Here is an 11,689-nt window from a genome sequence, read left to right as displayed (position 1 = left end):
ATTGAAGAAGATGAAAAAATCAAACGAGCGTATATGCGAGAAGCGATAAACTCGCATACAGCTAAAAGGCTATGAATTCACGGTGTAACATTTTGACAATTCATTTGTCATATCAGTACTCTTCTCGAGAGATGATATAAAATATGACGTTGTATGCGTGATTTGAATCCAGTAGAATTTTCTCATCATAACTCTCTGATACGATTTTAATCATCCTGGCTTATAAAAACCTCTCAAGCTTATAAAAAAAATTATGATACCCTTTTTTGCAAAACGACTAATTTGAGTTGTCAAAATAATTAATTGAATTTTTTTTTGGGAACAGTAATTCGGCGTATCAAACTGACCAGCGCAAAAAATATAATAGGTGAAATTTACACTTAGTTAAATTTGAAAATTAAATAAACTATTTCTTATACGCACAAATAAATATATAATTTCGAAAAATGAATACTACAAGGTATACAGCCCTAGGGTTGTATGAAATGGTGACGTGGGACTAAACGCTGTAATTACTGTAATTACAGACACAATAAATTCGTTTGTTCAGTGATAAACGTATTTAAATTCTCAGCCTTTCCTTAATTTTTTTCAGAAATATATTAATTACACTCGAAAGAATTTTATTTACACTTAGTGATGTTGTGCCTGTAGTGTTTTTTTTTTCTTTTGTACAAACAACATTCAACAATTACAACCAAGGTAAAGCTTGAAAAGATTCATTTTTGTTTTTTGCTTCTCAAGTTTGTTTTATTTGCCAACAAATACATTCACTGTATTACGAAGACAGTTAATATAAGTATATTATTTTTTTTGTTAAGTTGGAAATGAAAAAATATCTAATCAATGTTTAGTCAATGTTTAAATGCAAAAAAAAAGATTTTTAATAGATCAATTCTTTCTTTTAGGCTCTCGCCGGCTCTTACTCTTTTATAATTTTATATTTCTATGAATTTGCTCGTTCGAGATTATGTCGGTCACGATTATTCAGTGAATGTCGAATATAAAAAATAGATAAAAATAACTTATAACCGTTGCAAAAAGTCAATTCTTGTTGCTTGTTGAGTAATTCATGGTTTTTATGGTTATCATATTAATGAGATAAACTTTCAGTCACCATCAGTAGCAGCATTACAGTTTTGATTGCACGCGAATAGAAGTCGTGCCCGCTGCAATGATAGACGACGAGAAACTAGCGGCGCTCTGCTCCACGTATACTCTACGGTAATGTTGCTTTTACCAGCATGTTTTCTTTCAAGACATCAGTTTCTATTACGCTTCTATTAGTTCTATTAGCTAGGGTTGTCGATATTAAAAATAGAATATCAATATTTGCTTTATCGATATTAAAAGCGGCATCGGTATTGAAATCGATAATGCACGCCGATATCGATATTTTATCGATATTTTCTTCTATGAACTAAGGTCGTTTTTACGCGGATTCCGGAATTTACGCGTTTTTTTACGCGGATTCCGGAATTTACGCGGTTTTTTTCACGCGGATTCCGGAATTTACGCGATATTTTTTTTGCGCGGATTTCGGTTTCCCTTCACTCGGAATGCAGAATTAACGCTGGTTTATTTACGCGGATTCCGGAATTTACGCGTTTTTTTACGCGGATTCCGGAATTTACGCGGTTTTCACGCGGCACGTAACCCCCGCGTAAAAAGCGACTTTAGTGTATATTTTTTGTTCGGCTTTCAGCAACCCGGTGGCATCGGCCTTGTTTCCTGAAGCTGCCGTGAAAGACAGTGGCGCTAGTCTCATTTATGTTTTTGAAGGTTCACACAGCAGTGTGAGCGCAACGAGCGAAGCATAATATATGTTGCACAGAGTTATGCGCTTGAATCAATTTATTTATTTAAAAAAAAATTAACTTAGCTTTGTAAATGTTTAAAAGTGGCGCTGATATGCTATCTCATTTACACGTACGTTGAAATGTTATTCCTTAAATCATCGCGCGATGTCAGCTGCCTGCAAGAAACACCGCCGTTCGCAATCGGCAAGAATAAACGTTGTTTACATTCTAAAATAATGCAATGCATTTTTTTGAAGTAGAATACTTCTCTCAGGAAGTTCGGCTACATAGGGATGTGAAATGAAAATCTAAAACCGAAAAAAGTTAAAAATATGTCCAATTTCAAATGCTAATAAATCGGTTAGTATTCAATGGATTTCCTTTGTTCTTGTAGCAATAGATTGGAAAATCTTCTAAGATTCTTCACAAATGAAGATAATTGTAATTTTATTATTCAAACTATTGTACTATTGAAAATAATCAAGCCTTGTCAAAAACGAAAAATTCGAACTCTGATTGGTCGTTGTAATACACTCAGTTTTTATTTACGCGGGGATATGTACCTCGTGGAAAAACGCGTAATTCAAAATTCCTTCCATTTAAAAGTCCACGTTAATTAAATACGTGTGGAAAAATACCTAGTGAAAAATGAGTGTATCTCCACTTTTATCAAACCGCTTTGAATTGTTACGCATCAGTAGATACTTTAGAAATTCAACACACGTAAACTGTTTTTAACCTAAACTTAACAAAAGCCAGATGCTTAATGGTAACAGTAAATGCATTAACGAATCTTCTTATTACTATACTGAGTTTCAACCAATGGAAAAAAATCGATTGCAGTGAGCGTTGCGACATGGAATCGAAAACACTTATTGAGCAATTTTCAAAAATTCTGCTCAAATTCTGACATGTCCTGCTAAATCAGGACGGATGGTATCCCTACAATGGCAGCGTATAGCGGCCACAACTGTGGCATGGCTACGAATAGCGTAGCAGTTGCAGCGGGTATATTTGACCATGAAGCATTTATGCAATAATTGAATGAAAATTGCAATTGCAACAATCGGCCTTTTCCAAGGCTACTAAATGTTTTTGGAGGAGCATAATGAATGGTCATTAATAAACTGAAACTGAGGTTTGATGCTGCTGCAAATGCATTGCAGTGTGATGTTTATTACGATTTGTTGATACTGTGCTTAACAAGCGGTATATACGAAACAAATCCGATTTCAAAATGACTGACACGAAAGCAGTCGGGTTATCTTTCTTGTAAAAGTATTCTACTTCAACCTTGCGGTCGTGGCTTTGCACACAACCCTCCTGTGATTTTTTTGTTTCATCCAGCAAAGCACTCGACGTTTCGTGCAATAAATACATCACCCGAAAACAATACAAAAGCACACTGCCACTGAACACCGATACTGTATGCACGTATGAACACTGCTTTTTTTCGTGTTTCGATGAATCAGCTGTCAAATTACATGTAAAACTGATCCAGTGCTCCAGCTAATGCTGGCTTCACCAGAGGGCTCTTGTGGCTGTCAAACCACATACATTTTCCATCTACCACTCATTGATTCTGGTACCAGCATTTCTGGTACCCACTTTTCGGTTGGTTTGCCCTAAAACAAGTGTAATAGAGTAAACGTCCCATTTCGTCGGTAGACTTATTCTCGAGTAAATGTCGTTCTAGATGGACAAAAAACAAGAGCTCAACATTTGTTTTCAGTACAATGTGCACTCTTAATGAATAAGATAAGTTTTGTAAGCATTTGAAATGAAATATTACCGCCGTGATGAATTTATGATTGGTAGGAAAAATGTTGACGTTTATAGGCCCCGGGCTTCACTCATGTTGAACGTAAACGTCTGTGATGCCACCGGGTTGGCTTTCTGTTAGGCCTGAAACAAGCTGAACGCCAACGTGAGCGATCGGGCGAGATTCTTGCCGAAGGTTAATAAACAGCCGTGAGTAGAGTTGTTCATTAACCTACGGTAAGAATCTCACCCGATCGGTCGCGTTGGCGTTCAGCATGTTTCATGCCTTAGTATTGAATATTCCGGTGAAGTGTTTGCTATTTCATCTCGTCCGTTACGACAGCGGGCCGATTGCTGATCGCTTTACGCAAGGTGCATTTTCCAATCAGATTAAACCGACGTTTCGTGAGCCGCGTCTCCTAATCGTCACTGATCCATTGACTAATCACCAGCCAGTTACTGAAGCATCCTACCTGAACATTCATGTTATCGCTTTTGTAACACCGATTGTTTACTGAAATTCATCGATTCTGCCATCCCAATGCAACACCAAGGCATCGCATTTGATCGGTTTAATGTGGTGGTTATTGCCCCGAGAAGTTCCACACCCAAATTTCTGGAAATTCGCTCTAAGCATGCTGTCAATAAAAATAGAGATATGGCAACCATATTTCTGTCGAACTGCTTACATTTTCCATCTATCACTTAGGAACCATTCAAATATTACATAACGCGGAATTTGTCAATTTTCAATACCCACCCACCCCCATGTAACGCAATTTTACATGTTTGCCACATGCAATATAACGCTCCGCTAAATACCCCCTCACCCCCTAGAGCGTTATGTATTATTTGAATGATCCCTTATTGATTCTAGTACCAACAATTCTGGTACCTATACTTTTTAGTTGATTTGCCTTAAAATAGCTGAAATAGAGTAAACGTCCTTTAATTGCTATTGACCTATTTTCAAATCAATATATTTATCAATGGAGAAACCAAGCCTTAACGTTTGTTTTCAGTATAATGTGCTCTTTCAATGAATATCTTATATTGCGTGTAAGCATTTTAAATTTAATTCTGATGCCATGATGAATTTATGATTGGTAGGCAAAATTTCGACGGCAGCACTCCCCTGATGGCAACCGAGAATATCGGACAGCAATATCGAGTCGCAATATCGAAATATCGATAATATCAAATGCGCCGATATCGTTCGAAAAGATCGATATTGCGAGGGGCAAATATCGATAATATCAAATATCGATAAAATATCAGCAACCCTATTACTAGCAGGTTTAGAAATTGTTCAAAGCAAGGTGTTGTTTCAAACTTTTCGAAAAACCTTTACCTTCGAGACATCAAATTAGTCTAGATTCATGAAAGCAAACATAAATTGACCTATTGGGACGGGGAGACTCTGTCAATTTCTTTTTGGATATTGATACAGAGTAAATCGCAGGGAATGGTTGGTGTCTATTCATGTCGTCTGTGCTAGGAATACTCGCATGTAATTGGTTCATTGTTCGCGTAAATTTGTCCTTGGCACATTTTATGGATTTAAGGCGCTTTGCAATGAAAAAATAATGATAACTAGCATATTACAAATTTGTTATACATTTTATCTATCCAACAACATATTGGTTATTGTTATCCATCATGAGGTTACGCTGTTACTATCGTTTGAAATCTGACGCAACATTTGCCAGTTTCAACTCCAATTTTACAGAATGCATACCAGTATAGAAAACAAAGACGTAGTCCCACGTCAATAATGTAATTATATCTATGAATAATTTGAATTGCACTGTGATTGCGTAAGTTTTGTATCATTGATGTACGATCCTACTGCATCAACCGGTTAACCGGTTAATGACTCTTCCGAGTAGTAATCAGTCAAAGCGGAAAGCGCACAATGCTGAAAGGTTCAGGTTAGGGCGAAGTTAATTACTGAGCTGCTTCGATTTCTACGGTTGATTCACGTGAAACTGACTGATTCCGTTCGACGTTCCAAATAGAACTCCGGTTCCTCGGAAAGCTTGAGCAAAGAATCAAATTCGAACCGAATGTCTTCAAAAGACCAACTTGTTTTGAACCGGAAACGTCGCAAAAGATGCACCAGCATAACTTTCATACTCATCATCGCGTACCGACTCCCGATACAGTTTCGAGCTCCTCCGCTGAACGGAAGAAATGCAAACGGATGTCGTCCCTCGCTGCGCTCCGGCGAGAAATTTTCCGGGTCAAATTTGTCCGCATCTAGACCCCAAACATCTTTCCTTCGGTGAATCTGATATATGCTTACGCAAAGCATAGTTCCTTTGGGTATCGTTATTCCATCTAATTCTATGTCTTTCATTGGTTCTCGGAAGAGATGTGGACCTATTGGGAAATGTCGAAGACACTCTTTTATGAACATTTCGGTGTATTGTAGCTGCCGCAGCGTCTCAGGGTTGAAACACAATTCTGTTCCTTTTGGAAATACGGTCATGATCTCGGCATATACTTTTTGCTGTAGCTCCGGATGCAGAGCAAGCATCAGTGCGACATAGCCCATCTCGTTGCCTGAAGTGTCGCTACCCTGTGGGAGTGAAAACGGCTTTATAATTGTGATGACATATTAGAATGATTAGAAGACTTCTTACAGCTACAATCATCGTGTATACGTTATGCAATATCTCGATGTGCTCAAATTTCTTGCCAATGTCCTGATCGATCAGTTGATCGATAAAAATCTGTGGTTTGCGGAAACAGTCACTTCCTGTATCACCATCACTTGTCGCGTTCGCCCCCGCAGCAGTTTCTCTCGCTTTACGTTCTATGGCACCTTGCAAAATCTAACGAAAGAATGAGTTGGAAATTGAGGATGAAAATGTAATCTCTGAATTAGTCCAGTACCCAGACGAAACTATTACGACTATAAGACGATATCATTATTGTAGTTGCTAAAGATAGTCGACATTTTTCGTTTAAGTTTGAATTGATGTAGAATAAATTTCCTGTGTGTGTCAAGCAAAAATCATTTCAAATATGAAACAAGAAACAGGAAATAGGAAATACTAAATACGAAATACGAAATTAGAAATAGCAAATCGAAAATAGACCATAGGAAATATATAATACAATATTTTGAATAGGATATATGGATTGAAAAATGTGGTGACTTCTCTATTCTGTTGATATTACGATTATTCAAAAGCGTTCATTCCCTTCTGTGGTTAATATAAATTTAATGCATGAAGTTTACTTAAGGAAAACCAAAAGCGTTTTATGGTGACCTAGTCAAGGTAGTATACAAAGGGAAATACCCAATGCATTTCATTAAACAAAATTACGTTGATGATTCTTGACAATAAAATTTTTCACTGCCGATCACAATTTTTATATCAAATAGAAGTCCTTTAGTTCGTTATTTCACAGTGTGCTGAATTTCACTATTAATACATTTTTTTTCTACTTACCTCGTTCGCAATAGTGTAGGCTTTTTCTCTCAAAGCGGTTTCTTCCTGGTAGTTCTTGGAAAATCGATAGATCAGCTCAGAATGATAGTGTATATTTAGAATCCGCTGGGATGACAAATGAAATATTCTGTGAACACAACAGTTTATGCATAAATTGTTCCTTCACTATGATTGGCCCTCTTTTTTACCTTTGAATCATATTCATAATTTCAGCCCATTCAGGATTTTTTTCCATATCTACACCGAAGGTAGTTCCACACACCATTTCCAAAGTGCACTGAAGCAAATATGGAATGATCTTAACTGGTTTGCCTTCCACTACCGTAGAGAGCCTTTTCACTAGATTCTGAGAGCACTTATCAAAAATTGGAATAAACTCGTTTAAAATCTTTACGTTGAAGGTTGGATTTAAAGCTTTCCGCTGCCCTTTCCAAATACAATCTAAAATAAAATAAATCACTTTTCCAGACTGCTACAAAATTATCCAAACGGCTTACGTCTTGATGAAAATAGGCCATAATCCAATTTGAAAAATTTGTAGAGATATGATTTTTCCTGGCATTCTGGGTCGTTGAAAATCTTCTGTGCCATATTTGGGTCATTTGTTGCGACTATTGGAACAACCCCAAACCATACCAGAAATAGTTTGGCTGGGTTACTAACGGCCTTGGTAAAATTGTTGAAACGTTGTTCCTTACTTTTTCCAAGAAACATTAAACCATTACCGATTATAGGATAACATGGTGTAACCGACGGTAAAAGTTTGGTGAAAGATAACTGTTGCCTGTACCTAGCATACTTCAACACTGCTAGCATAAGCACCACTGTAAACAACACTAGAACAATCATTGTCCACTAGCAGCAAATGCGACGTGTGCCTTCTTCGTGGATCGAATTCGCGCGGATAATCCGAATCTGCTTCTCAAACTGATCGACTGGCTACATGCTCTTGCTGACTTTTATTGTCTCTATGCTGGTAACATTAGTACACGCTGTGAACAGGAAACTAAGTTCCTTATATTAACAAAATTTGTTTTAGGTTAGTATAGTATAACATTTGCTTTTATTAAACAATAGTTTCGCATTTAAAAGTACTTTTCAGGTACCGTCGAACATACTACGTTTATCTGCTGAAGTTAGTTTAGCACCTCTGCACCAGCTAGCGTGCTCTGCTTGTGCTAGGTATAATTAAGGAAATCTGCAGTATTGCATTAACTGGTATGAAAGTATCGCTAGTTCAAGCGTGGTCGGAATATTATTCTTTAGAAACATTCTGACGGTTGCTGGGAAAGCTTTAACCGTTCGTCGATCGAGAAGATTGGCCAGCTTTTAATAGTTTGACTGTCGTTATATTTACACGAATAAAAGTTTTTTTTCCACGAGGCTGAATACTTGTCATTGTAAAAGGAAAAAGAAATCATCTTTACCGATTTCGAGTATTTATTTGCGACACTGTTTTTGTCTGCTCTGACTAAGCTGATTCATTTAAATTAAAAGGTAAAAAATTCTGATGAAAATGACGCTGATAGATGAAATTCCAATTATTACGTGGTTACCGCCGCTGACTGAAATAATTATTTGTGCGTCCGTCACCTTTGATACAGATCGTAGAGAATAGTGAGCAATTTTTATACGGGACTCTTGGAACAACACGTAGATAATTGATACTTATGGTACTGGAGGTGAGACGTTTTACACTAACTGGAAAGGAAAAAAACGAATGCGGTATAATCAGGGTACTTGTCTTTTAACTTTAAGCTGTAAGTTGCCTCAAATCAGTAAGTTCTTCTTATTAGCAGCGTATTAATCGATTTCGAGACAATAAAAAATCAATTCTGATCCACGATCGTGATCGTAAAACTCTCATAGTCGAAAATTACTTTCTGATTGAAATGTGATATACAACAAACACGTTGAGAATTTAATGTGCCTCTGAAACGTTGTATACCTTTGAAAATGAATCAAATCAGAATTTCAATTGCAGTGAGAATTAACGTTATAACGAAATACAGCTAAAATTTCATTTAGAATTAATGAAAATAGAACAGCTCAAAGTATAGAATATTCAAGAAACCGGAACAACGCTTGAGCATTTGATTAAACTGGTCGACAAAAGCGAAAAAAATGTTGCCCTAAAAAGGATATACAATTTTGGTGCCCCTAGTGTATGCAAAAGTACCTCAGAAGGCCGCAGCGTAGCTGCCAGGTTCGTCGCTCCTTACAGGTAGTTGCCAGGTTCGTTGGCTTACAGGAAAACCCATTTAAGTTTCTGAAAAAGTTATTTTCGCGAAAATTCACAAAAATATTTAAAGAGCAATAAGAAGCAAAAAGCTTTTATTTTTGTCCAGTTTGAGTTCTAGAGCAAAACCTTTAATTATCAGTGTTATGTATCATTCGAGTTACATCACTATAAAAACAACCGTTCAAACAAAAACTATAGTAATCAAAACCAATGATGAATTTGTGAAAAAAAAACAATGATGAATACGTTTTGGTGACTCGAAATTGGTATTTATATACCGGCGAAGTAGAATAATAAAATCTTGTGATGAGATAGCAATTTTTTTAGTGCATTTTGAATCTACAAAATTCTCCACCAGTGTAAAATACTCAGTTTACTTATAAATGTGCAAAGTTTCATTCAAATCAAAACTGGTCGATTATATTTTTGTGTATTTTCATACCGATCGGCATGGATTGGCTCAACGCTGCTGAAGAAATCGAAACCATTCTATAACCTATGAGCCGATCTGCAGTTCTAAACCATAGACTTTAACCCATTATGGACTAGGTTTTCGATTCATCGAACAGTACTTTAGAAATGTTTTACACATAACTGAGATGAGATAAATATAATCTGTTTTCTGTATATGATAGCTAGGAATACTAGGTACAAAAAATCTGTCGGGCACCCCTCCCCTCTCATTCCGTAGGGAGGGGAGAGTTTCGCGCAAATGTGAAAAAAACACAATTTTTCAATAATTGTTTCAAAGCTGAAAACTAATAAAAACCATTGATGATAATAAATTCTAGAACCTCACATCTGACATTGTTTTTGTACCATTTATCAATGTTTTGCAAGAATATTTTGGCACGCTTGGGCCCATTGTAGTGTAAAACGATCAGTTAAAAACTCGGTTGTGGAAATTCGAAAAAAAAACTTTTTTTCATAATTTTTTTTCTTGATTAGAATAAATCAAGCCCGCAGCATGAAAATCATGATCGGGATCTAGGCCCGGTTCATAATGGGTTAAGTTTTTCTTCCAAGGTGCGTAATCTATGATTATGTTCACATGCTGATAATAAAAGCCAAAGCATTGCCAACCACAAACCACGACACTAACCACTTAACCACTTAACCACGACACTCGACGGTCGCATAGGCCTGATAACTCAGGGCGGTGAAACGAATTCGTAAATACAAATGTTTACATGATGTGTACAACTTTTTGCGAGGCAGAGTGTGTGAAAATGGTTAGAATGATTGCCGGTAAATGTGAATGAATTTCGATTATAATAATTCTTTATGATGGTGATACAGGAACATGTTACTGGAAGGCCTAGTAAACAATATTATGTTATTATAGCTACCTCGGTTCAATGGATGAACATGGGGTGAAACTAAAATTAATCGTTCTATTGTCCTGGATAGAAAAACTTACTGGGTTGTAAATAAAATGAACAATGTAATAACATTTTTATTTTGCTCATTCGTGCTTTTTTCAATGCAACGGCTATCGATGCTATATGGAAATAAAGTGCACGGCTTGGCCTCAAATGTTTTACGCGAATTTAACCAATAAGACATGTGTGCCTTCAGATTTTCTGGTTCGTTAGTAATTACACATTGAAATTGTTTTTAATAACATCGGTAAACACAGGTTTTGTCCTAGAGCTCAAACTGGAAAAAAATGACAGATTATTGCTTTTCAACTATTTCTGTGAATTTTGGTACTCCTAGCAAAGATAACTTTTCGAAGACTTCAATAAGATTTCCCGTAAGCCAACTCAAAGGCGACCGACCTTTTGGCGTACTTCTACATACACTAGGGACACTGACTTAGTTTCTGTTTTAATGGTCATGATTTTCTAATTATTCCTATTATCAACAAGTAATTCAACAAGTAGACAACGCCTACTATTTTCGCTAGAAAACTAGAGGATTTTGTATAGAAAAATGCTGACATGATAATCGCTTTGTTGTAAGCGAAACAAAACTTTGCGCTCCCACAAAAAAACCTTGGGTTATTGAAGGAATGGCACGCCTGCAGCATGATTGATTTTTAGTAAACCGTGTATTGATTAGAAAGCCACCCAACCTGTTGTATTAAATTAAGCCTCTCATGGTTAAACAAGCTATGGCATTCACAGATATTCACGATCAGCGCTGAAGCCGGAAAAGAATCTGTACTTGTACATTTAAATGTGAAATATATCACACAAATTACGAGTACTTCACAATCTCTGGACTTCCCAAGCAACATTTGAAACATCATAAAAAAATAAATTGTGATCATTTGTTGCACTTATGAAATTCTGAGGTTTCAAGGAACATTATTTGTTACTACGATGAAATTGTTAAGATACAAGCAACAACTAAAGTTGCATCGCTGCTTCAAAAATCTTTACACCAACAACGTAATTCGCGATGTTGAGTTTGTTGTTGAA

General features: G+C 36.5%; 1 protein-coding gene across 1 annotated transcript; it reads right to left on the bottom strand.

Annotated features, from left to right (window-relative positions):
* Positions 1-4,419: 4,419 nt before the first annotated feature.
* LOC129727216 (cytochrome P450 4c21-like) lies at positions 4,420-7,959 on the bottom strand. Its single transcript, XM_055684799.1, has 5 exons — positions 7,519-7,959; positions 7,210-7,462; positions 7,022-7,148; positions 6,206-6,397; positions 4,420-6,141 (listed from the first exon to the last, which is right to left on the bottom strand). Exons 1-5 carry the CDS (start codon positions 7,868-7,870, stop codon positions 5,539-5,541), a joined length of 1,527 nt encoding a protein of 508 aa, XP_055540774.1. The 5' UTR covers positions 7,871-7,959; the 3' UTR covers positions 4,420-5,538.
* Between the last annotated feature and the right edge of the window lie 3,730 nt (positions 7,960-11,689).

This window comes from Wyeomyia smithii, chromosome 3 (genome assembly GCF_029784165.1).
Source record: "Wyeomyia smithii strain HCP4-BCI-WySm-NY-G18 chromosome 3, ASM2978416v1, whole genome shotgun sequence".
NCBI classification, from domain to species: domain Eukaryota; kingdom Metazoa; phylum Arthropoda; class Insecta; order Diptera; family Culicidae; genus Wyeomyia; species Wyeomyia smithii.
The sequence above is the reverse complement of the archived record's forward strand: the minus strand, read 5'-3'. Positions and strand labels throughout refer to the sequence as shown.